Below are 25833 nucleotides of genomic sequence, written 5' to 3'. Positions count from 1 at the left end.
CCCCCCCAGCTCTCTTTTGTTTATTTTTATTATTGTTTTTTTGTCTAAAGAAGTAAGCACGCAAAGAAGCCAAGAAGATTCAGCATCTACTGTATATACGTAAAAGAATAATTTTAACCACAGATATACAATGTAATTTTTAGCCGAATCCCCTTGTCCTGCTGATTTCCTTTTTGATGGTATATGGATGTTCAACACCAATGGTGTTAGCTTAGTGTGAGAGCATCTAGATCTTGCTTGTTTATAACACTTTGTTCTTTGGTAAATGTTGACAGATTGAGGTTCTGAGGAAGAAAGGCCACTCTTACTCAGAGATCATAAATGAAAGTGTCATCGAGTCTGTTGATTCCCTGAATCCCTTCATGCATGCACGTGGAGTGTCATTCATGGTTGACAATTGCTCTACAACAGCGCGTTTGGGATCTAGGAAGTGGGCTCCTCGATTTGATTACAATCTCACCCAGCAAGCACTGGTTGCTGTCGACAATAACCTGCCAATCAATATGGATCTTATGACCAATTTCGTATGTGATCCTGTCCATGAAGCTATTGAAGTTTGTGCCCAATTGAGACCTACAGTCGACATTTCAGTTCCTGCAGATGCTGACTTTGTCCGTCCCGAGCTCAGACAAACTGTCAACTAAGGTTCTTTGTCGGTCACTTCTATTGAGAATGGTGATGGTTTTATGGAATTGGAAGGAGTAAGGCATTAGGCAGGTCCATGTTTAGTCTGATCGAGCATTTTCAAAAGTAGAGATCGTTTCTGTATGCTGTGCTTTTTGGAGTGTAAGGAGATCTACTTAATAAAATATGAAGAAAAAAAATTCACCTTTTTCTGTTATTAAACTACGTGACCTCTGTACTTTGGAATTTTATGTATTTTTGCAGATTAACTGAATAAAAACTCAGTTTGGAGTTTATTTAGCCATGGTATTAATATGTTTTCTCAATCAAAAGGTTTAAATTAATTGTATGAACAGTGTTGAGAACGTAAATTTAATTTAGAGCCTGTTTGGCCAACCGGCCGGGAGGTCAAAAACATTTTCTTTTCTTTATGGAAAAAGTACTTATATTATTCCATTCCAATTTCTTTGTAATAGAGTATCTCTCAAGGAAAATCTCGAATTTGGGAATTTGGATCCCAAGTTGATGGGTTATCCATCAGTGAGCTTCTCCGTTTTTTCATAGCTATTCTACTTTGGTGGGTTTTTGAGATTCTTTTGATGACCTATATTGAAACTAGCCTGCAGCAGCAACGGAATTGGAGATCAATAAAATATAATATAAAGTTTATCCCAAGCTTAATTCTAAGATATTTCATATTATCTCATTATACTTGAATTATTTTATTGTAAATATATATTTTTTCGTAATATATTTCTTAATTGAGTTTTTTTGCGTAATTTTCATTGAATTTTAATTTTTGCTTCCACTACAATGGCGGGAAAATGGATACCAAAATGCTTTTAACGTGTTTAACGTTCCCAGTCACTATAAATATCCTCGATGAGCTCAATATTTCAAAATTCACAACACAGAAAAACACAGTCGAAATCACTAAGAGAAACAGAGAGAGAAGATGCAAATGGTGGAAAGTAGATTCAGAATGAAAAAGAAATCACAGAAGATGACCTTAGAGAAGTACGTCGATTTCATTGACAGCAACAAGCAATTCGATCTCACTATCCCTAATCTCAATGAGGTATCTCTGCTTCTCTCTGAATCTGCGAACTGTACATGTATATATTTATCTATTGTTTTTTGTTTAGTGTGGTTTCAGTTGCTTGACTAATCGTAAATCGTTGATAATAACCATGGAGATCTGCTTGTTTTGACGTATTTCAGTATTGTTTTGGCGTTTATCCGTATTTTTTCTTACATGGAGGTGTTTTTTAGTATGAAATCGGAGATCAATGGTGTGACGGTTTGAAATTAGAGATTCTTATTATTTGTAATCATTTTGATGTTTAATTGTATGCTTAGCTCGATTTTTACCAAATCAAGTTCAAGAGATGAGTTCGGAACAGAATTGGAATAAAATTTCTGGTTTATATACCGTGATTCTCTATGTAATGTAACACGCAATTCGATTTCACTATTGCTAATCTCAGTGAGGTATCTCTCCTTCTCTATGAGTCGCTGGAGATCTGCTAGTTTTGATGTATTTCAGTATTACTTCGGTGATTATCCATATTTCTTACTCGGAGGTGTTTTTTCCGGTACGAAATAGGAGATTAATGACGTGACTCTGTGAAATTAGAGATTCTTATTATGTGTTCATTTTGATGTTTGTATCGTCAATTTCCTGATGTGTGTTGCTCGAATTTTATAACCATATCAAGTTGAAGAGATGAGTTCGGAACAGAATTGGAATTCAATCTCTGTTTCAGAGTAGCTATATGATTTGAAGTTGCAACTTATATCTACCTCAATTTCAGTGACAGTAACAAGCAGCTCGATTTCACTATTATTTATCTTAATGAGTTACCTCTCATTCTCTCTGAATCTTTGAATATGTAGAGATTACTCCCCAGTATTCAGTATCGCGTTGGTGATCCGTATTGCTTACTCGGATGTGTTTCTCCTAATTGTTTTTCCAACATGAAAACGGAGATTAATGATTCAACTGAGTGAAATTAGAGGTTCTTATTATTTGTAATCATTTTGATGTTTGAATTGTCAATTTCGTGATACATGTAGCTCCTTTCTTTTTTTTACCAAATCTGGTTCAACAGATGAGTTCGTAACAGGATAGGAATTCAATCTGTGTTATGTGCCATGAGAATAATCCTTTCTTTATGTGTCAATGATTTTTGCAGATCATCAGCTTTCACGGGTTCAAGAAAAGCAAGCGTCAAAAGGTCAAATTCATACTTTGCAATTTTTCAATCTTGTTGATCAAATATTGATTTCTTCAATCTGCTAAAATATACAGAAAGTTCTGGCCGACGCTGTGAACACAATAGAGTTAATGGACCTGCGACGCTCCACATTGCAAGAGGAGATCTCATCAGAAGCGTTCGTTACTCTCGATGAAGCAATCAGAGACCTCACTCATCTCAATTGGCAAGAGTGTTGTGTCACCTCTCTGCAAACCATTTGTTTCTCTAATGGAGTCAATGGCTCAGATCACTGCCAGGCGAAGACTAATGCGTCAGCTTCTTCAATGCCGAATATCCCACCACCAACGAAGAAACCAAAGGTTCGATCAGTTATGTCTTGTTACTTGGAATGAAAAAACAAAATTAAGAAAAATATGTATCTGGCTTTCTTCGTGGCATAGGAATACCAGAAGTCCAAATAGAACAACATGATAATAACTGATCTTGACTAGCTTGTTTTGATGCATAGTTTGATTGATAATCTGTCGTGGTTGATCCAAAATGTGGTACAATCTATGCGCAAAAAATATTGATCTCGAGCCTGAAGTGAACCTTTTCCTTGATTATTTCATAGTAATGTTTAAAATTACGATTTGATTGCATTCATGTTCTTTTCTTTAGCTGTGTAGTCATCTGAAAAATAAAACTACCTAGAGCAAGCAAACCAATCATTTCAAGACTGAAAAACTAGCTATAAGCGAAGGAAATAACAATGGGGATGCAAATCAAACGATATGCATTCATCAATTAATGTGAAAATAATCTCCAGCAAGACACATATCCAATAAACAAGTATCTATTCATTTGTTGGTGCCTTACAATTATCTATTAGCACTTGACAAACAATCCACCAGATGTTTCACCAGCCTCCTTTAATCAAATACACATGGTACATTTTACTCGTTTGGATCATCACTGCAAGAGCATACCAAAAAGACGTGGTTTAGTATGAGTAGGGAAACTTTATTAATACCAAAATAGAGACAAAGATGAATGAAGAACCCACCTCTGCATCCTCGCCCACTTTGTTTGCAGCATCTCCCTTTAGAGCCTCTTCTATTCAGACAGAAAAAAAAGAAGAGATTTTAAAATGAATAATATGTAAATCAGAAAGTTGAAGTTTTCTCTTAATAGTGACATAAGAACAATATTACATTCAAACTATATCTTTGTTATAGCCTTGTCAACTCAAAACTATATCTGCTGCATTTTGTTCATAAACCTTTCTAAAGGAAACACTTCCTAACTGCAAATGCGCATTCAAATGAAGTGCGTGTGAAACTAGAAGTGTCAATTAAGGCCCCAAATACAAGTAGGAGCAGCCGTCAGAATTATTCTATCCAATTACGAGGAGAAAAGAGCAGGTAGAAAGTTAATGAACCAGCTACGAGAATTATATAAGCACCAAAGCAACCTTGAGATCAAAACTGGCACATACCTCCATCCTCTGGAATGTCAGACGTCCACAAGGTGAGATTGTCCCTCAGAAGCTGCAGAATTAAGGTGCCATCTTTGTAGTTGTCCTCATTGAGGCTATCCAGCTCAGATATTGCTTCATCAAAAACCTGCTTAGCCAATTGGCAAGCCCTGAAGAAAACAGATTATAATCAACTGAGATGAAGAACGTGTGTGGATAAACTACGATAAACACAAAACCTCACAAACCTTTCAGGTGAGTTCATTATCTCATAGTAGAAAACAGAGAAATTTAAAGCCAAACCCAACCGAATGGGATGGGTGATTGGTAATTCAGCTTCTGCAGTAGTTGTAGCTGTCTGTACACAAAGTGTAGAATGACCAGTAAGTGGAAGTAGATAGAAATAGATATGCATGTAAAGAAAACAAATACAAACACTATACTTAAAACGTTAAAGAGAGGGGAACGGGAGAAAGGGACAAGTAAAGAGGCTCTACATAATATTTAAAATGTTATGAAGTTAAAATCTTGAAAATGCCAAAAGCCTTTACTTCCAACAGCAATGTAAAGGCTAGCAGAACATATGCTAGCGCTCACTTTAGAAACAATCGAACAAAAAAGAAGGATCATATACGACTGACAATATGTATCAGTATCTTCTTGTTTAGCAGAAAAAGAGATGATTATTGTCTTCTTACAGGTTTATAGCAATTGCATACCTGATATGCTTTTAAAGACAGATCAGAAACCTCTTTCTTGTCATCACCTGTTTTGAACTCTGCAAGATATCGATAATAATCCCCTTTCCTGCACCCAAAGATAAAGCAAACTGACAAAAATGAACAACCTATGAAGTTCTTAACTTCCAGAAAAACAAACTCAATGTTTTCGACTCAAAACAAACAATATACCAAGCCTCACATTTTGTAGTAAAACACAGTTGATTCACCAGCAGTACATGATGGAATCAGATGCTCATCAATCACAGTCATGATATTATTGCAAATGTCGGTGAGCTCTGACTCTACTTTTTGGCGGTAATTCTGGATCCGCTTAACATTCTGCTCATTTCCTCTACCCTCTTCCTTCTGCTCGATGGAAGACAAGATCCTCCATGATGCTCTCCTAGATCCAACCACATTCTTATAACCAACAGATAACAAATTCCTCTCCTCCACTGTCAGTTCAACATCCAGATTTGCAACATTCTTCATTGCATCGACCATCTCTGTAACATACGAAAAGAGTAAGGGAAAAACTTAAGCAAAGCTAATCAACAAGGAATCTGTTCTGAACACCCAAGAGAAAGAACAACAACAACAAACCCAATGTAATCCCACAATGAAGTCTGGGGATGGGGAGGGTAGAATGTACGTAAACCTTACCCCTATCTTAAGAAGGTAGAGAGGTAATTTCCAATAGACCCTCGGCTCAAAGAAAGCAGTACCAACAAGCAGAAACACCAACTAGATAGTACAAGAATCGATCCTAAAGAAACAACAAGTAGTAACAAAAATCTAAGAACACAAAAAAACAAGAATAAAACTAATACTCCGGAAATGGAAAAGCAATACGCCCGATTTCCTTCTAACCCTCTACCCTAATTATCAACCTCCACACATTCCTATCAAGGATCACGTCCTCAGTGACCTCAAAGGAGAACCAAAAATGAATTTCTGAATTTGATAAAGGTTTCCATACAGAAAAAAAATTAAACTTTTCAGGTGAAGAACTATCATGATTCTTCCTATACTCCAAGTCTCCAACAGTCGCAACTTAGTGCACTAAGCTCCCGCTATCTGCACGGTCCGAGGAAGGACCAGACTACAAGGATCTATTGTACGCAAACTCATTTCTGCTCGAAGTAACCCAAGGCACCTTAGCAACTAACTAAAACTTAAAATTTCGAAGCACTGAAGTTTGATTATTGATTATCAATTCTTTTGCCAAAATTACTCTAGTTATGCAAGTAGACTAAAAAAACATATACATTAAACTTAGATCTATTCATATAGTAGTAAATTTAAAAAATCATCTATTTGATTTACATGAGGAAGAACAAAACCCTAACCATCGTAGCGTTCAGCTTGCTCAGCAAGCCTGGCGATGTACACCAAGTTTTCACGTTCTTTGGATGAAGCCATTTTCCGATCTTCTCTCTGAGTTGAAAAAAATGGAGATATTTATCTTCTTCTTCTTCTTCTTTTTTTCACCCTTTTTGCTGTGCACCTACAAAATGTTCTTTTTACTCGAAAACGATTTTTCAGCAGTCAGACAACAAGAGTGAAAATATCAAAAGAGGGGCTTGTAGATAGAGTAAATGTGCTTTTCCTATCTTTAACTTTTTATTTTCTATAATTTAATCCCATTTCTTTTATAGTCATTCAAATTTTGCTTTGGTTACTTGTTTTTTTACCCTACCTCCGTTCAACAATATTTGTTGACTATACTATTTTGGGATGTTCAATAATACTTGTCCACTTTATAAAATCAATGAATAATTTTACACTTAGGAGTAGTTTCTAGTTTATCCTTATCATTAATAATAATTATTTTCCTATTATATTTTTTAAGACATTGTATTTATTATATTCAAATGGCAGTATAGTAAAATTACTCTTTTGTTTATAATTTCGTAAGAAGTGTCCAAAGTCAATAGTGGACAAGTATTGTTAGACAGAGAAAGTATGATTTACTGGTTAATCGAAAATAACTTTTTTACTTTCACAACAAAAGAATAAGATTATGTACACAACACCCTCTGCGGACCTTACTTATAAGATGACATTCATATGTTGTCTATTGTCATACAAAAACTGAGGCACGTGAACTTATGATCTCTTTGAAAAATTAGATTAATTGGAAATTAAATTATTTATTTAAAAGACCAAGGCTTAATTTCCACAAAATCTTTCTCACTTCAGTCAGTAAGTAATTTTTCTGGCGGTGACTTTTGGAAATATGTTTCATATAGCTAGGACCTATAATAATTTTTGACATGACTAAAAATAATTTTTCATTTTAAAATAGATATTTTTTTTGTAATATTTTGATAGGTGGAAACTCACTGTGTGAATTGTTGTTCTTACATGGTCCATGTAAGTAGATTTTCCCCTTCCACTTATTTTTTTCCAAACCAAAAAAACACACATTTTGATCATTTAACATACATATTTTTTCCATCCTCAAAAAATCCAAAGAAATGGCTGTTCTAAATTGCTACTACCTCTCAGTGACTTCTACAGCCACACCAAAATCTCAAGAATCTGCAAGCAATTCATCTCCAACACAAAATCTACCAACCAAAGTGATTCTTCCCAAAAAAAAGCCTATGAAATGGTCTACTGGAGATGCACCAGGTGAATATGGAGGACCACCAACTACAACTAAGCTAAGGAAGTATTGGGGTCAGGATAAAGATCCTCTTACCTCTGATGATTTTATTTGGAATAAAGAATTTATGGGTCGTATGAAGAAGTATGTTCAGGACCCTCAAGAAAAGGATCCTGTCTCTCCTGCAAAGGTACAATCTTTATGTACTAATACTGGTCTTTTTTGCTGTTCTTGTTTCAATGTTAAGTAGTTTCTTGAATTTTGTCATATACCATTGTGTTCTTATAATATGAAATGTTATGGCTAGGTTTTAGGAGCAAAGAGCTTATCGAGTTTTTTTCAAGTTTTTTTAAGGCAATTGAGCTGTCTTAACTTAGTTGTTGCATACACTTAGGGTGTGTTCCATAGGAAGGAAAATGTTTTCTATGGTAAATATTTTGTAGGAAAATAAGTGAGTTTTTATACTTATTTTCTTGTGTTCAGCACGTAAACAATAAATATTGTCCTAAGATCATTTTTGTATATAAGCTAGATAGATTTATGGAAGGTCGTACCAGGGTAGGAGTGTAGGGGTGAAGATGAGGTGTATTGGAGTGTGGAAAGGACACAATCAATGTGGAATGCTACTTGTTTTCCCTACTTCAACTAGTGAAGTCATATTTCTCATTTTTAAGGAACTTGTTTTCCTAGATAAAATATTTTCCAAAATTTTTAACTAACCGAACAAGAGAAAATTGGAAAACATTTCCTGGAAAATGGTTTCCTCCATACCGAACACACCTTAGTTAAGTCTGGTTTTCGTCGGGAGTAATTCTTTGTTTGGTTCAAGGTAAGTGTGCAATTTAGATGACCTGTAGTTGTATTATATCCTTGATTAGTCTTGAAGGATGAATCATTTAATATTGGAATGAAATAGGCCTGAATAGAATGTACTGGTGACTGAAAATTCAAACAATTGAGTATGAGTAGTTTGGAGTTGAGGTGAATTTTATTTGGACTACATTACGGATTCTCTGTTGTGCTGTCTGCAGTCAGTTGTTATGTCTTCTGAGGAATCTTTCCTTGATAGTCCCTAGCTTTCTCCACGACATGGAACAGAACAATGTTGGTCATCGAATGATTATTTTTCCCTTCTTTTAGTTCTTTTTCTTTATTAAAATTGAATTGCACGAAACTATGATTTGTTTGTGTAGTGCGTTAGTCTGAAGAAGTTCTATACTACTATAGAGGGTAAAATTTGGCATTTTGTTAGTACCATTTCTGTTAAAATAGTTGCTTAATTTGTTAGTGACTATGTCATTTTGATCTTAACAGGAAGAGTCATCTGGATTTCTTAGCTTAAACAGAGTCATGAGTCTTGACAGGTGGGGCTCGTCTTTTACCTTTCTTTTGAATAGATGTATATCAGTTCCTTCTTCCTCTAATGTGATTGCATTTGGACAATGCAGTATGGATATTGACCTTACCAAGAAGCTAATAACCCCTTCAAAACCTATGCTAGACGCTGAAGTCAAGGAAAGTAATGTATGCCAATTTTAAGACACTTAGCTTTAGCTATTTGGCATTTATTTCCTTTTTACGGACATTGTTCAAGCTGAAAGTAGTTTTCAGGCTAGTGTAAGTGCATCTCAAAAATGGAGACCAGCACCAACACGACGCGAGCAGGAGAAGTGGGATAGGGCTGCAAAGGCTGCAACTGGAGGCAGTGTATGTTTTTAGAACTGCCTAAAGATTTCATTTCTTGAAATTTGATACTTCTTTTTTTTTTTTTGCTCAAAATGTCTCCCTCCTGAGATATAAAAGCATGCTGCTTCACCTTATAATGCTGAGTTATCCATCCCTCAGGAAGTGTTACTCCGAGAAACAAGACGTTCACAAGAGGACCCAAATATTTTGGCTGCTCGGTCAGAGGAGCAGTATCTTAAGGTACATGTTTAGTATTTTCTCCACATCAATCATACTCTTGATTGAGATCTGTTGACTTTGTACAAGTTCACTCTTCTAAAATACTTGTGTGTCTTTGCAGTTGAAGGACAAATTACAGTTCCTCACCCTTGGGATTGGTGGAGTTGGCATAGTTTCAGCCTATGTCTCCTATTCTCCTGAAATTGCAGCAAGGTAAACTAGTTATCTTTCTAGAAGTTCTAGTTATTTTCAATCTCTTCTTGATGAACGTATTGTCTGATCAAGTGATGTTGTACCCCTTATCCATTAAACTAGCTTTCCTTTGATTAGTATATTGGTCCGTTGTGGTTTCTAATGTTAATAATATTTGAGAATGAAGTAACTCTTCACTTGCTTCTTTTTTCCTTCAAAAGGTGATACTGTTACTGAACAAATAGCCATTTCATACAATGAAATGACCAAATGATCTTCTAGTATACTTTGTGCATCTTTTATCAAGTCGTGACTGTTTTGTTTCTGTTTGCTTATTGAATTTTTTTTTCCAACTTGTTGTAAGGATTAAATAGCCTTTTGGATTAAGGTGGTGGATGATCTGCGCATATTCCATGAAGCTATTAAAATTGATGTTGATAAGATATTGTGTGTTTCTATGACCATTTACGATGCTTGGTCACTTGGTTCTATCATGTACATGCATATGTTTGGTGTTAATAAAATGTAACATTTTCCATTTGTCCAGTTATGGTGCTGGGCTACTTGGATCATTGATGTACATGCGTATGTTGGGGAACAGCGTGGATTCTCTAAGGACAGATGGACCCAAAGCGCTTATCAAGTATGCTATTTGTGATGCAATCTTTAGCTGATGGCTCTTTCTGTGCAAATTTATCTCCAATATTTTGATGACCTTTTACTGTCCACTATAGAGAAGTACGCTAGAGATGAGCGTTTTTTGAGTTAATACAAGTAGAAGTAAGACAAACTGTGTACACCGCGATGTTGTCCCACATAGACGAGTGAAGTTGAAGTGGCATTAGACAGGGCTTGTTTTAGGTAGTTAAGATTATAGATGAAATTGTAACATGAGTGCAACAAGAGTGCTATCCTGTAGGAAGATTTATAAAATGATTACAAGAACAGTAATGAGTAATGTTATATCAGAGGTAATTTGGCATGAAACATGTTCAAATGAAATAAAATGGGTGTTAACGATTCATATAGCCAACGGAACTATTTTGCGACTGAGGAAATGAGGATAGCAGTTCATCATTGTTAATCTCGGTTTCTTAGACCTAAACCCTTGACAGTCGTATCAATGAAAGGGTTTAAATTAGAAGTGTACATGATCTGCTATACTGTAGTTGTTTCAATGTGGACAATTTCTTGATTCCAGGATTTTAAGCTATTAAGCAACTGGTAGATAAATAGAAATCTACGACATGCATCAATGTTGAATCCCTAAATGACATAGGAACAGTAGTCATATGCCATAAGGAACTAGTTTGATCTCTGATTAATTAACTTACGAGAAAGCTTTACTTGCAGGGGAGCGGTTGGGCAGCCAAGGCTACTGGTTCCTGTTGTTTTGGTCATGATCTATAACCGGTGGAATGGGTAAGGATCTTCCACTATCACTGCATTTCGTTAAAACATGTGCGGATAGAATAATTGTCGCAAGGAACCTTCTCTTATAACATTTCTGCACGGATAAAGAAATTGGAGCTGGTTAGAAAGAGCTTCAGTTTCTCCTATTACACCTTTTGGTTTACCAAAGTTAGAAGTTAACCACTTAAGACGAAGAACAAAAAAGAAACTTAGTAAGCTGAGGAACATTGTTGACACTTGACACTATAATTATTAGAATGTTTGTTCCTAGTTTGAGATCTCCCAAGGATACTCAACAATAACAAATTCAGTGAAATCCCACAAGTGAGGTCTGGGGAGTGTTACCCTGAGAAAGTAGAGAGGTTGTTTCAAATAAACCCTCAGCTCAAAGAAACAATGAAAGGGGGAGTAGCAGCAAGTAGAAATAACAGTAAGATAATAAGATAACCGAGACTAAAGAAACAACAGGTAATAAAAGAAATCCAAGAACAAGATAATACAAGAATAATACTAATAGTCCAGGAATGGAAGAGAGACACACCCGACTACCTACTGACTTTCTACCCTAATACTCAACCTCCACACCCTCCTATCAAGGATCATGTCCTCGGTGAGCTGAAGTTCTGCCATGTCATGCCTAATTACCTCGCCTAATGCTTCTTTGGACTACCTCTATCCTTCTCAAGCCCACTATGACTAACCTCTCCCACCTCCTTACCGGAACTAATAATCAAAGTGAATTTTTCACTCAGTTACAAGTAATCACTTTCATTCAACTTGAGACTTGTCTGGTAAAAAGTTGAAACACCACAAGAAACGGTATTATCAACCATTCTATAGTAGCTTGAATTTGCTAAATGACTAAATGGACCTAAGAATCATTTGTTAACTCTGTTCTTCGACTTCTATGGATGATGCTCTTATATTGGATAAAGTTGCTTTAGTTGTGGTTTGCTTACAAATTGCAACTTGTATAAATTTGGTATCTTTTCAGTATCCTTTCGGCGGAGTATGGACTCATGCACCTCGAGTTGATACCCATGCTAGTGGGGTTCTTCACTTACAAGATTGCAACTTTTGCACAAGCAATTGAGGAGGCAGTGGCAATTGTAGGGAAGAAGACAGAAACATAATTATAATAAGTATAGTTACAAAGTCCCATGTAGGATTGATAATCTTTTTTGTCTCAATATTTATTTACTAGTAAAAGGTATACATATTTACTACAACATTTTCTTGTTTTAAAACAAGGTGTATAGTTAAAGGCTTAAAGCAACAATGAATTTTCATGTTGAATTCATATCCTTTTAGACACTCAACTCATCAAGGAGCGCAAGAAAATACTGTTTGTCCCTATTTTGAGTTTACTCTCACCTGGTAACTCATCAAGGTGGGCAGGTATCCCGTGAGATTAGTCGAAGTGTGCAAAAGTTGGCTTGGACTCCATGGTCATATAAAAAAAAGTGGTTTTCTTGCGTATTTTCTTGTGTTTGGTAAGTAAGAAGAAAATATTGTCTCAAGAGCATTTAACAATAATGTGGGAAAATACTATGATATCGGACTTGAAATACTATAATTGAGAGTCCGGTCTCGGGTCAGGGTCGGATGTGGAGCGAGTAGTTTCTTTCCAGCCAATGGTGTGTACATACTATTGTTTACTTGACAAAACATCCCAATTTTTAAAAAAAATTATTAGTGGAGTAGTACTCCTTCAGAGATCTCGAGTTCAAGATTTCTTCTAGGCTCTAATGCCCCAGACACCAGTGAGAGAAAATGTTTTATGTAAATTATATTTTTCCATTATTCTTCCACCTACAATTAAAGTTGGACAATGAGAAACTTGTCACAACACTCAATACATGTATCTGCATACTTCAAACGTCAAGCTCTCGTAGCTCAGTTGGTTAGAGCACCCGTTTAGTAAGCGGGAGGTCTTGAGTTCGACTCTCAACGAGAGCAAACAATCTAGCAAGGCTCCATTTTTTTATTGCAATTTTGCTTCTCATATTGGTAATAGTTTTAGCTTTTCATATTAGAACTTAGATATATATCTTCCTTTCTATGTCCATTAGAACGACGATGATATAGATTTCACGCTACATATGATCTTTAAACAGTTATAACACTTTGTCGTGTTTAACGGATTACTTGTCACTCATAATTATGCATCTATGACTGGAAAACAATTTAAGCAGGCCAAAAACTAGAATAAAGCATCAGGTTAAAGACAAAAAAAGTGAATTGTGATTGCAATATGAATCATTTTTTACAGAATAATGCAGACAGTCATGTGTTTGTGGGCAAAACTGAAGCTCTACAAAAAGGACATGATTTTTTTCCTCTGCAACCATTTGTTGATGCATTCAGCATGAAATTCATGGCCACATTGAAGTGTGCCAATATTATCTTCATCTTTATATTCAAGCAAGCAGATAGCACATGCTTCTTGTTCCTCATCATCATCACCATCTTCGTTGGCGTCTATGTCCATAACACAAGTAACATAACATGTACTTCTTTCGAAATACTCAGACATGTCTTGATCCACAAACTCATTAATATCTTCTTCCTCCACCACCACCTCTTCTTCGTCTTCAATTTCATCAGTATAGGTGTCATCAAGAATGGATTGTGGCACTTGAATATTGTAACGAATGTAGTTAGTATTCACTTGCATTCGAGCTGTCCTAGTCCTTCTTCCACTTGTTTGCTGATTGCCTTGATCAAACAGATGTATATCATACTCCATTCCTATTTGTAACTCATACTCCATACAATCGTTTTGTATTTATTACAACTATAGTTATATCTATTTGAACATGGAGTGAAAGATCTTCTCTTCATTTACTCTAATAAATTGATATGAAAGTTAGGTTGATCAATATAGTTGCGGATTATATTGACCAACAAATGGCTCAAATAACAATGTTGGTTCGTCTTCTCGGTCACATGATCGAGAAATGCAAGTTCAACGTGAGGAAATTGTTCGTACTATGTGGGAGAATTATATTTAAGACTAGTACACTACAATTTTATGTTCAATTTTTTTTTATTAAATTAAAGTTAGATGAAACAATTACTTAAGTGGAGAACAAATAGCTTTGTAATAATGTATTATGCGATTTTATAAATTTTTGTTTTATTTGATAAGATTGAATAAACAATTGAAGCTATTTTAATAGTTTTACAACTTATGAGATTCTTATGTTTATGAGAAAATATACAACACAAAAATTTCATATCGCATGTCCAAACAAAACTTTAATTTCATCTCATGATACCATATCATGATCCCATATCGCATGGCCAAACGGGCCCCAAGTATATTTGTTTAATGCAACATAAAATTCTACACATAACACAAGCATTGCATCTTTACTGCTCTTATTAGCCATCCTGTGAAGCTTAAACTAAGTGTTATTCTCCAGTGGCATCATAAGATTTTCTTGCAGTCACAAAATCAACAATTCATCAGGAATGTAAATAGATTGTCTCAAGACCATAACAATTATGTTCCAGAATACATCAGTAAGTGAATATTTTCATTGTAACTTCAATCTGTTCAAGAGATGTGAACACCAAATGTTTCAACAACAATATTACTCAAAAAAAATTCCTACGGCAATTTTAAGAGAGAGTAACAAAAATGCATTCTTCAACATGAATTGAATAGAACAAATTAAATTTAGTTCAATTGAAGTATAAAGTACTTCTAGGAAAAATACAACTTTGTTCAAACTTACTATCCCAGTTAAACACCAGGGGGATTGTTTGGAGGATGCATTATGTAGCTAGTAAGCAGTAAGAGTTATGGGAATGAAAAAAAAAACCTTAACAGAAAACCATAATACTATGCCAATTGCCAAAAAGAAAAGATAATTTCAAGAGTAGCCAACAGTTGGTCAAAGCCCTCATGAAACCATAAAAGCATCCAATCTTCTAAGCCTCAGAATGAAAAGAAACTCAAGTAATAATTTGGTTCATGGATCACTTTATTTCATTATTGGCTAATAAGATAAGAAATTTACATACTTGGTCCAAAAGGTTGTCATCTAAACAGTTTACTTACATAACTAACAGATGTAGAATAAGACCTACTGCCTGAACTTGTATAAGCACTCAGAAGCTGATTCCAGACACATGTAACAGTAACACCCAGCTATCCAAGAAAGATTTTGTTCAGCAGCTTTGAGATTGGCAAGTCAAAGTCAAACAACAAAGATGGTGTTGCACGAGTGAAGGCATAGAGCATGGGCATTTGCCACACTAGTACTTACGTGGATTCGATGGATGGAGAGGAGCTAGATAGCTTTTGATGGTGTAAAGTCTGATTTTGAAGAGGAATAGCCTCTATTTCTAGTCTATTGCAGTCTGCATAGAAGATCGGGTGTACTTTGTGGAGAACCACATTTGTTTTCAAAAACTCTCTACTTTATGGAATACTTCTTGTACAAGGAAACTTTGCCATCAATTAATAATGGAGTATATGTTATTGCAACATATGTTACCTTATATATATCTTCAAATAAGTTAACCTGATAACTAACTCATATCAGAAAATTTATGCGTTAACTCCTAGACCGCTAGACTAGACCAACAAAAACAAAGAGGGTTACTTTTTTTTACCTCTATCAGTGAGAAGAGATTCCATAAATAACTCAGCAGAAATACAATGCACCGCCAATTCACATCCAGTGAGAAGCACCCATTCTCCATTCTTGATCATAGATATGTTCCTTATGATTGTCAACTTCATCAAGTGTTTCTTTGCACAAGTACAGATCAAAGAAAACGGCCATTACATCACTAGTTCCTACTTATTAGATATCTTGAATTATACTAGAGCATGTTAAAAAGGCAACTATAAAGGAGAAGTGAAGATAAAGCAACTGACAACACGAATCTCAATCTGTCTTTCCTTAGGAAGAACCCCAGATTGAAGCAAAAGAGCAATTAAGAAACAAACCCAATGATATACCATCATTATGATCGATCGGGAACTTCTCAAACATTAAATGTCAACTAACAACTTGAATAAGAAACATCTTCATATATCTTTGTATCTAACATTCAAATTGAAAGGTTCTTTTAAGATACATACATACATACATACACGACCGTCAATTGGATTGCTATCTAAAATCAAACATAATGAAAGAAACAGCAAATTCTCCACTAGTAATACATAAGTCACTCACCAGCTTGTGAACTGTTCTTAGCGCGTTTAAGCTTTTCAAGCTGAACTTGTGACTCCATAATGAGTTTCATTCTTTGAATCTCCAAATCCTTTGCAAACTGCATTCTTTGCTTCTCCAATTCCACCATTTGCCTCTGCTTAGCATCTTCAACTCGTTCGTATATCTCGGCAAACTTTCCTATTGCTTCAGCTAACCTGCTACAACCCTCTGCCAATGCCCCACTCTCCTTCCTCCTACTTAGAGCACCGGCAGTAAATGTCGCCGGACTTGAAGTTTCCGACTCCTCCTCTTCGTCTGAATCCTCGGAGGCAGCAGCAGCTGCAGCTGCAGCCATAGCAGAGAAATTTCTCCGGGAAACGGCGTCCTCCATGACTGCCGCCGGCCTCTTTGACCGTGGACCAACCGGAACGGCGGAAGGTGGAGGAGGAAGCAACGGAGGTGTCTTCCGTCGAGGGGCGACCGTCACCGGCAACGGCGACGGTTTGAAATTATCGCCGATCAGGACATCGAGGCTGTTGAAAAATGGCCACTGCGGGATATACCGACTGTGCGATTGAGAAACCCTAGCTTTCTCGATCTTATACTTCTTCTTCAATGTATCAATGCGGTTTTTGCACTGTATATCGGTGCGAAATTGTTTCTTCGAGTGGCCGTGAAGTGCGTTAACGGCGTTAGCCACCTCCTGCCAGTGCTTCTGCCGGAGATTACCGCGCTTCAGCTCCACGTAGTGAGAACCCCACGCTTCGATCAGAGTATGAGTCGCCGCCTCCGACCAACAGTCCTCGCGAGCCGGAAATGCAGCCGGACGAGTCGACGCCGGTGGGATCATCGGCGGTGGAGGAAGAGTTGCTAGTTCATTCTTTACAGAATACGGTGGAGGTGATGGAGACGGCGACGGAGAATTGTTATTCGAGGAAGGACTGGCGACGAGATCGTCGTCGGACATCGGAGAAGACGGCGAGGCGGCGACGGCAGAATTGGATTGTTGAACGGCGGTGGAGGAATTAGGGTTAGATGAAGAAAAGAGGGAAGAGGGTGAGAAGTAATCAGTGTGATTAGGTCGACGGTACATCGACAAAAATGTGCCGACGAAGTTTCGGTGTGGGTGGGGTGGGGGTAGGTGGGTAGGGGGTGCGGAATGTTTGAATGTTGGGCCGGTAAAGCCCAATCTCCGGTTTGAGAATCAAATATGTTTTTGAGCCTTTCAAGCAACATTTGGGCAAAACTTTTTGAGTAAATTTTCAGAAATGACTAATGTTTTGGGCTAGTTAGAACCCAATAACTATAGTTTGAGTATTTGCTATTCATAGCGAGAGGACAGAGGCGAGCAAGATTTAGAAGGGAGATGCTAGATATGAATTGTATTCTACGAATACAGGTTGCATTAATGAATATTGTTTGACACATATTGTATTTGCTACATACATGTTGTATCACTTGTATTTATTTGTTTTTATATCCATTCAATATATAGCAATACAAGTTGTATGTGATACATACATGTTGATATAGTTGTATCGCGTGTACTCCTTCGTGAAACATAAATACAAAATATAAATTGTATTTGATAGATACAGGCTGATACAAGTTTATCATTTGTAAATATTTGTTCTTGTTTAATTTTGCGTGTATTGATTTGTGGTACAAAACTACATGATTATACAAGTTGTATTAAATACATAAATCCTTATACTTTGTATCTCTTGTATTTATTCGCTCTTGTATCGCTTGTATTCATTCGCGATACAAAAATATAATGCATACATATTGATACAAGTATCTTCTTCTTATTAATTTTTTGATGTATTTGTTCCTTGTATTGCATAATACAGTTAATATAATTGAATGAATTATACACCTCAGCTATATACCATGAATTACGAAATACAAAGAGAGGGGGTGATAGAAGGAGAGAGAGAAAAGAGCAATAATTTATAGTTACTCGCAGTAGGAAGGTTTTGTTGTTGTTGTTGTTGTTACTGCCTAACTATATGCCCAAGTGATCTTTAGCCAAGATTTTAAGACTTCGGGAACACTAAATATGATATCTAAGACTTTAGATGTACCAAATATGATACCTAAATTTAAAATAAAAATAATGAAATAGTGATCTAGCTGGATTTAAATCTTGATTTCGGATGGTTCCTCTGCCTTTGTTTCCCAGTTGATAAAGGCGAGTCCGTCTATGATCCTCATAATATTCTTAAGTAGTAATTATGCAATATCATAGTTCTTTATTTTAATTATCCTCAATCTTTATATTTTGAACTTCTATTAATCATTTTTTGAGAATCAACATATTGAAGAAGGAAATTACTCTTCTGAACAATATTAGATTCGGTTCTAATATTTGGTCATATATTTTACAGACTTGGTGTTCTGCGTTGCTTAGGCAGTGTGAGGTCTGTGCCTTAGAAAGACAGCCAACTAATTGCTTCTTCATAAGTTTAAGAGCAGCAGGCTATTCTTAAGAGGGAGGTGACTGATCTCACCACGATTCTGAGCGACAAGGAAGTTGAAATCACTAGGCTCAAGTCTGAATTAAGAAGGCTGAATTGAGAAATTCGACTCGTAATTTTTCCTAAAGCTTTTTAGTAAGCCTCGAACATCAAGTAATAGACATGTTTGAAATATGCAATCAAACGCTTATATCATAAGTCTCATAAAACTAAACTTCACATATAAATTTCAAAGCGTTTTACAAGTAGCTCGATCTAGGTACATACAAGTCAAATAAGGGTGGCTCATTTGCTCTATAATAAATTCTAGAAGGATGTGAGAGTAGAGACAGGTGGTAGTACTAGAATGGCACATCCAACTTGGACACAACTCATGTGAAGTGTCTTTTAGCAATTAATTTAATTTAATTTAATAGACATTATCCAATCACAAAAAAAAAGGTTATTTTCCAAAAAGAAGGATAATTCTTATAAAGGGACCCAAAAACTATACCAATAAATCTAATCCACGAAGAAATACTTTAGGATAAGATTTGAAATGTCCCAACTCGACATGGTAGGTTGCGTGAACTTTATTACTCCTTAATCGATTTCGGGGTTCAAGCTATAGATATGGAGGAAATTTTATTGGGAGCGTCATTTCTGAATATGTCATATCGTACATAATTTGAATTTAATTAAAGCTCTAATGTGGACTATGAATATGGAATAATAAAAAACAAAAGAGAAACCTTTATTACACCCTCATAATTTAAAATAAGTGAGCTTTATAAAGCTTAACATAATTGCTTATTTTATATTTTTTAGGAGAATAGTTTAAAAATAAAAAAATAATAATAAAAAATAGCTTCTAATTTATATTTTAAAATATTTTTTAAGAACCATGTTATATCGTTACGATTCACTAAATAAATAAATATAGGAGGAGTATTGTTCTTTTGTATTATCAGGAAGAAAAAGAAAGAGGAAGTGTTTTATTGTTAACTCTTAAATTTAGAGGTAAAAGAAGAAAGATTACAAGTAGAACAAACTTGTAAATTGAATTAATTTATACATTAAATTTTCTAATTTATAAACACTTTTAATGTTTAAAGTTTATCAAACATGTAAATAAGTTAAAAAGTAGATAGATTATTTGAAAATTCTTCTTAAGTTTGACGTGTTTTTTTGGATAATCTTTAAATTATCAGTAGTCTTAATTACTTTTTGAAGCTGGTTATTTAATAGTTTAGGAGATGTCAGAAGAAAACATGTCAAAATTAAGATAGTTTTTAAAAAAAATCGAGAAAAAAAAGGCGCTCAATTTAAAATAGTCTTTAGATATTTGAAAAGTACTTATAAATTGATTTAATTGTCTTAGCCAAACACATTTATATTATCTAATTTCATCTAATGATTTTTTTTTCTCTGTTCTACTAACAGGCAATTCATTTTAAAAAACATTTAGGATAAAGGTAATTAATCTAAAAGCTTTTCTTATTGCTTTTAAAAGAATGAAGAAAAAAGAAGTAGATTGAATAGTTGGTAACATCTCACAATCTTGTTTTGCCTTATCAACTTATCCATTAAAGGAAGTGACACTTTTTTTTGGGTATATCTCTTTCCTTTTTTTTTATAAGTTGTTTGATATCTATATTAAAATTTGATTAATGTGTCATGTAAAGTCCATTCAGGAGAAGTGATCCTTATTGAGGACTATTTTGAATTCAAAATTTGAGAATCAAAATGCTATTTAAAGAAAAAGTAACTTCATCTGATACATCATGTCGATAATGATGTATTATCTTCTTTTAGTAGAGAGCTTTACTTTTTGTAGTGTTGGAATATGAATTCCAAGTACTCATAATTGTTTTGATAAAGCACCACTATGCATGCTACTTTACTTCTTCTTTTGTGTGAATAAATTACACTAAACATTCATGTAATTAAACACTTATAAGTTCTAAATTAAGGGTGTTGAATATATAGTTTTGAAAAATATTAGGTATAATCATAAGTAGTTCATAACTAACTATATTAAAATACAATTATTATTACTAAAAGAGAAATCAGAAGCTATAATAAGTAAAACTTAAATATATGAAATTTAACATTACAAATACTTTTATTGAATTTTTTTTGTTTACACCTTTAATTAAAAAGGAGAATTTAAGTGTACTTATAGTTGTTAGTAATAACTTTCTTGCACTTTTAGTTTGTTTATTTAATTTTCTTCTTCAAGTTATCTTAATTTTTATTATTAAAAAAAGTATATATTTTTTTCTTGATGTTACAAGTGAGAATTATTTTTTATATCGTAAACAAATAAAAATGAACTGTGGACGTAGAAGTGCCACGTGGATCATTGCTTCTTGAGAGGCTGTCGACCGTCCGCGGCGAATGGCATTCGTAATTCCACCAACTCAACCTATGTTAATCAAAGCCCACTTTAATTTCTATTTTTGGCTTATTTTTATTTTTGGTTTTATATACTTAAAAGAACAAAAAGCTCTTTTTTAAAAAGGAATTTTTTTTTGTTGCAGGTGAGATTTGAACACGTGAGTATTGTGATGTCTAAACACACATTCAAGACATCTGAAATCACTATGCTATACCAACCTATTATGTCAAGGGTGTCCAAAATATGCTATTTAATCACTTCGTGCATCATTATACTTGTATATGCGGTATTTTTTTTCCGACGAAGGATGTCCAATTGGACACCCTCACATACATGTGCCTACGCCCCTGAAGTTCTTCACCTTTTAAAATAGTTCAACAATTTTTTTAATTGTTGGTATAGTAGATATTGAAATTTTGTGGGAAATAAATTGGTACATTCGGTGGAATCAAATCTGCAGTCATCTCTTTTCTCATAAATCAAATCTGCAAATTTGAAGCCACAAAGGTGGAAGAATGAGTACTTCAAGCCTCGTCTTTGAGTTTCAACAGGTCTACAGTCCGACAAGTCTTGAAGCAAAGGGTATTTGTAGAGAGTTTCAACAAGTCTACAGTCTGACAAGACGTGTTCAATTCGAATTGTGATTCTACAAGGTGTGTTCAATTCCAATTAGATTCTTGGAGGCTACTCAACCCTAAAACCTAGTTCACGCCTATATAAAAGGTTACTATATTCCCTTGAAAAGGCATCTCGAATATTTCACAAATTCATGGAATATTCATAAGGAGATCAAATCCAAATCATCCTAGTTCGAGAAATACGTCACAAACGGCCTTCGAATCATGGATTACTCTTATGAGAGAAAAATAAAAAAAGGAACAAATTTGTACTCACAATCTTGATGAATAAAATTATGTTTCATCATATTTTAATTGTGATTGTAATTTATTTTTCTGTCACTTTAAAATTTGTTGCAGACAAATATATTGTGTATGTGCAACGTGGCGTGGTTGGACGAATGAGATTTCTGTAACCATAATTAGATATTTTGAATTTAAATTATAAAAATAAAAAGTTCTTGTTATACATGAAAACTTGATTTTTTTTCATGAATCCTATGCAATATAGAAATAGAGATAAAAATTGCTTATATTATATCTTTCGTATACTCATTTTGTGAAATTATATGAAATATTGTTGTTATGTATATATATGTGTGTTAATTTGTGTGATTTAAGGTTTCATTTGTTTTCGTTAGGATTAAAACTTTAGAATTTGAATGTACAAATAAATATTAAGATGTGTATTAAATTTTAGAGGTGTGAATTGAATACATATTTAATAGAAAGTGCTAAGGTCTCAAGTTCGAAACCTCTTGTTTACAACAATAAGAGATTGACAATCTGGATCGAATTCATCGCACAAAGTTGGCTTTGTGGGTTTTATCTCTATTGTATAATTTGCAAGATATTGCAGAAAAATGAGATTTATTGTATACTGACTCAAAGAATAATGATTATGAATTTCTTTATCATAAATTTTAAAAAATACCTAATGAAATATGATAAAATATTGACTGATGTGATAATTAGTATAAAATTTCGTATCATTTTAACCGCTAATTTGATCATCCAATACCAACATATTTATAAATTTATTACTCCACCATTAAATCATCTATTATAATTCGATTTTAAACCGCAACTATACCAATCACTCTACTTAACTAGAGCAAGCAACATCATAAATAGCATTAAAAGTTACTACTAACTACCATCTTAAAGTTCATATATAACATGTGTATACAAAGCATAGTCATTGTCTTTATCTCAACGTCAACAATTAGTTCATTAGTTGGCACCGCTCATATTATCGATCGTTTCTTTTACATGTTTTAAAAAAATCATAAATAAAAAAAATTAATTTGAATAAAATTAATTTAATATAGAAAGCATAGGTACATGTCCAGGGACGGCTCAACGTAATTGGGGGCCTAAAGCGAAATTTCAATTCGCGGCCTAAAATATAAATACACTCCATATACATATTTATTACAAAAAAAAAATTAACACTATTTAGATGAAAATTATTAGTACTTAATACTATTTTTTCAGTTACTAGTTTTAGATAAGATTTTATCAACTCAACATTAAAAAACATCCTTTAAGTGAGACGATTATTATATGTATTGTTAACATAATGATATAAGTAATAAGTTGATAAATATTAAATAAAGATAAGAGTTAGAACCATAGAATTAGACTCAAAAAGTTGATGACTTGATATACCTCATTTTAATATGCTTAGAGTAATGCTTGAAACTAAATTTAAAAGAATAAAAAGAATTTGTAATTCATTTTGTTCAACACTTTTCACTGTTAATTCTTATTTTTAACAAAGCACAAAAGATGTTAAAGTGAATAAAATAATTTATTTTAAAAAAATTATATTTTTTATCATAAATAATTGATTTTTCTATATTTGGGGGCCTCCGAAATTTGGGGGCCTAAGGCAAAGGCCCTATTTTTGAAAGCGTAGAGCCTGCCCTGCACATGTCTTAAGGTTCAAAAAATAAAGTCATAATTTTATTATATATATTTTTAATGTAATATAAATTTAATATTTTGAAAGATATATTAAAATATAGTTATAATCAATAGTAAAGATAAATTAGGAATCAAGGACTAACTTTTTTTTATTTTTAAAATTAGACAAATAAAATGGACATTTAATAAATATAATCAATAAGAAAAAGTGGATGAGGAAATACTCATAAAGAGGTTATTTGGCAAAAATAAAGAGATATTTGATCATAAATTTCAAATATCTTTTTTTTTTTTTGAATTTATAAGATTGAAGTTGAAGATAATAATAATTTTTTCATAAGGAATATTTAAATAATATTCATATTTTAATGTACTTAAATATAATTTCTTCATTCCGTACACCACATTTATTATATAATTCTTTTTTACTTTAATATATATTAGTACTCCTTTAGTCTATATTAAGTAGATTATAAGGACTTTTTTATGATTCAAAATAAGTAATTTTTTTTAAATTAAATTTTTTCTTCATAGTCATTTCTTTTTAATTAAATAAGGTGTGTAACTGTTTTACATATTTTAGAAGACTAGTTTAGAAATAATTTTGAGAACAATATGATACTATCATAAATTTTATAGTATCGATGTATAGCTAAAATTTGATACTTATTCATGCACCTTCTAAAGTTTGATAACTTTTCTAGAAAATAATTCACCGCTACGAATTTCAAGTCTGTCATATAAATTAAAAATAAGTCATATTTTCCATATTTTTATTTCTTTGTTCTAATTTAATTTAACAAAGTTTATGAAAATAAAACTTGACAATTTTTTTTTTAAAATAAAATATATTTAATTAGATATTATATAAATCAGAAGACTTGTTTAATTCTCAATTTGACATTTATCGCACGTGATGCTCACGTGGATCCTTCTCTGTTCCGACACTTTGTCCCCACTCCCCTCTGCTACCCCATCCCCTTATAGCTTGTTCGGAGGGTTATTATCGTGGTTATTTGTTTAAATATAATATTTATTTTAAGTATTAAATAAATATTAAAATTTATCTCATTTCATATAACGATAAATTTAATGTGATTGCATGATTGTTCTTTCTCCCATCGTTTGGTCTAGATTTGTATTTTAATTTTTTTTAATTGATTTGTATTTTAAATTAGAAAGAAGTATTGAAAGTATCCTTAAATTAGGTGTGAATTATTAGTTTTATTCTCGAATTATTGACATCCTTAAAAACATTCATTTACGTGATTAATTGAACATAAATATACTCCTGATCTTGCAACATGAGTGAAATATACTTTTAAATTCTTTTCAAACTTGGGAGTATTTTCAACATTTCTCTGGCTTTTTATTAAGAGTCTCGTTTTCCTATAAGAGTTTGAAATCGCTTGATATGTCATGTGACAGATCGGGATATATCTTAGTTTCGTTAGTAAAGTAGATGGGCGTTTTTAAGATTATCAATAGTTTAAAAATGAAATAAATAATTTACGCCAAGTTCGAGATGTTTTCAATACTTTTCTCTTTGAATTATTGATATGGTGAGGCGAAGTCAGGTATGATCAAATGGTTCATCCGCCTTCTCTCCAATGCAAAATTATATCGTTTATATATCATAAATATTAACCTCCCTTCAATTTCTTGTGTATGTATACTTCTTCATATTTTGAACGTTTTAGTGGAAAATGTTTGTCTCCATTATTTATCCAATAAATTACTTTCTTTGTTCATTATTGATGTTCACTCTCGAAATTTGAAAAATGTCACATAAATTGAGACACGGAGACTCGGAATAGTAATATGTAACCGGCATCCAAACAGAGTGTATACACAGCTTGACTCACCCAGAAATTCTGCAGTTTTCTGTCACTGAGAAAAACCCAAAATCCTCCTCCCTCTCTCATTCATTCATCAACAAGCTTTTTTTTTCCTTCTTCAATGGCTGCTTTAGCTAGACCCACCATCATTAATGACCTTCCTGATGTAATCCTTTCTAACATAATCGCCGCCGTCTCCGACGTCCGCAGCCGGAACGCCGCCGCACTCGTCTGCCGGAAATGGCTCGTCCTTGAACGTTCCACGCGCTC

At 33.8% G+C, this 25833-nt stretch overlaps 6 protein-coding genes and 1 non-coding gene across 9 annotated transcripts in view; 5 read left to right on the top strand and 2 right to left on the bottom strand.

Moving 5' to 3' along the window:
- Window positions 1-924, top strand: part of LOC102601054 (ketol-acid reductoisomerase, chloroplastic-like) — a 6313-nt gene extending 5389 nt beyond the window's left edge. Inside the window, exon 10 of the mRNA XM_006349969.2 lies at window positions 276-924. Within this exon, the coding sequence (XP_006350031.1) occupies window positions 276-644 (369 nt within the window). The 3' untranslated portion in view covers window positions 645-924. The remainder of the gene's footprint in view (window positions 1-275) is intronic.
- A 618-nt stretch (window positions 925-1542) lies between these two features.
- On the top strand, window positions 1543-3471 carry LOC107061099 (uncharacterized). Its single transcript, XM_015309860.1, has 3 exons — window positions 1543-1702; window positions 2820-2861; window positions 2936-3471. Exons 1-3 carry the CDS (start codon window positions 1580-1582, stop codon window positions 3233-3235), a joined length of 465 nt encoding a protein of 154 aa, XP_015165346.1. The 5' UTR covers window positions 1543-1579; the 3' UTR covers window positions 3236-3471.
- A 114-nt stretch (window positions 3472-3585) lies between these two features.
- On the bottom strand, window positions 3586-6552 carry LOC102600258 (14-3-3 protein 8). 2 transcript variants are annotated; one of them, XM_006349967.2, is made up of 7 exons: window positions 6371-6552; window positions 5221-5527; window positions 5019-5106; window positions 4548-4657; window positions 4321-4469; window positions 3889-3938; window positions 3586-3797 (listed from the first exon to the last, which is right to left on the bottom strand). In XM_006349967.2, the coding sequence occupies exons 1-7, from the start codon at window positions 6441-6443 to the stop codon at window positions 3795-3797; spliced, it is 780 nt and encodes a 259-aa protein (XP_006350029.1). In that variant the 5' UTR covers window positions 6444-6552; the 3' UTR covers window positions 3586-3794. The 2 variants fall into 2 exon arrangements, with proteins under 2 accessions (XP_006350029.1, XP_006350030.1); XM_006349968.2 differs by having other exon boundaries at window positions 3889-3935.
- Window positions 6553-7397: 845 nt separating this feature from the next.
- Window positions 7398-12461, top strand: LOC102599925 (uncharacterized). The gene is made up of 9 exons (XM_006349966.2): window positions 7398-7822; window positions 8947-8996; window positions 9081-9156; window positions 9244-9339; window positions 9478-9558; window positions 9659-9750; window positions 10277-10372; window positions 11083-11151; window positions 12137-12461. Exons 1-9 carry the CDS (start codon window positions 7502-7504, stop codon window positions 12273-12275), a joined length of 1020 nt encoding a protein of 339 aa, XP_006350028.1. The 5' UTR covers window positions 7398-7501; the 3' UTR covers window positions 12276-12461.
- A 566-nt stretch (window positions 12462-13027) lies between these two features.
- Window positions 13028-13101, top strand: TRNAT-AGU (transfer RNA threonine (anticodon AGU)). The gene has a single exon. It is a non-coding gene; the product is annotated as a tRNA-Thr (tRNA).
- A 3016-nt stretch (window positions 13102-16117) lies between these two features.
- On the bottom strand, window positions 16118-17460 carry LOC102599601 (trihelix transcription factor ASIL1-like). The gene has a single exon (XM_006349965.2). The coding sequence runs from the start codon at window positions 17410-17412 to the stop codon at window positions 16333-16335; it is 1080 nt and encodes a 359-aa protein (XP_006350027.1). The 5' UTR covers window positions 17413-17460; the 3' UTR covers window positions 16118-16332.
- A 7994-nt stretch (window positions 17461-25454) lies between these two features.
- The window catches only part of LOC102599275 (F-box/LRR-repeat MAX2 homolog A-like), a 3053-nt gene continuing 2674 nt past the window's right edge, over window positions 25455-25833 (top strand). Inside the window, exon 1 of one of the 2 annotated variants that reach the window (XM_015309858.1) lies at window positions 25455-25804. In XM_015309858.1, the coding sequence (XP_015165344.1) occupies window positions 25685-25804 (120 nt within the window). In that variant the 5' untranslated portion in view covers window positions 25455-25684. Of the gene's footprint in view, window positions 25814-25833 lie in introns of both variants that reach the window. The other variant, XM_015309859.1, reaches the window with a different exon arrangement.

This window comes from Solanum tuberosum, unplaced genomic scaffold (genome assembly GCF_000226075.1).
Source record: "Solanum tuberosum cultivar DM 1-3 516 R44 unplaced genomic scaffold, SolTub_3.0 scf00116, whole genome shotgun sequence".
NCBI classification, from domain to species: Eukaryota; Viridiplantae; Streptophyta; class Magnoliopsida; order Solanales; family Solanaceae; genus Solanum; species Solanum tuberosum.
Note: the sequence above shows the minus strand (reverse complement) of the source record. Positions and strands in the feature narration are given on the sequence as shown.

Bases quoted from the DNA above. Each gene is read 5' to 3' on its own strand.
- LOC107061099 (XM_015309860.1), top strand. From the start codon at position 1,580: ATGCAAATGGTGGAAAGTAGATTCAGAATGAAAAAGAAATCACAGAAG. The intron at 1,703-2,819 runs GTATCTCTGCTT...TGATTTTTGCAG, and splicing joins CTATCCCTAATCTCAATGAG to ATCATCAGCTTTCACGGGTT. The intron at 2,862-2,935 runs GTCAAATTCATA...TAAAATATACAG, and splicing joins AGAAAAGCAAGCGTCAAAAG to AAAGTTCTGGCCGACGCTGT.
- LOC102599925 (XM_006349966.2), top strand. From the start codon at position 7,502: ATGGCTGTTCTAAATTGCTACTACCTCTCAGTGACTTCTACAGCCACA. The intron at 9,751-10,276 runs GTAAACTAGTTA...CCATTTGTCCAG, and splicing joins TCTCCTGAAATTGCAGCAAG to TTATGGTGCTGGGCTACTTG. The intron at 10,373-11,082 runs GTATGCTATTTG...CTTTACTTGCAG, and splicing joins GGACCCAAAGCGCTTATCAA to GGGAGCGGTTGGGCAGCCAA.
- LOC102599601 (XM_006349965.2), bottom strand. From the start codon at position 17,412: ATGTACCGTCGACCTAATCACACTGATTACTTCTCACCCTCTTCCCTC.
- LOC102600258 (XM_006349967.2), bottom strand. From the start codon at position 6,443: ATGGCTTCATCCAAAGAACGTGAAAACTTGGTGTACATCGCCAGGCTT. The intron at 5,107-5,220 runs GTGAGGCTTGGT...CTTTGGGTGCAG, and splicing joins ACTGTGTTTTACTACAAAAT to GAAAGGGGATTATTATCGAT. The intron at 4,470-4,547 runs GTTTGTGAGGTT...TGTTTTCTTCAG, and splicing joins ATAATGAACTCACCTGAAAG to GGCTTGCCAATTGGCTAAGC.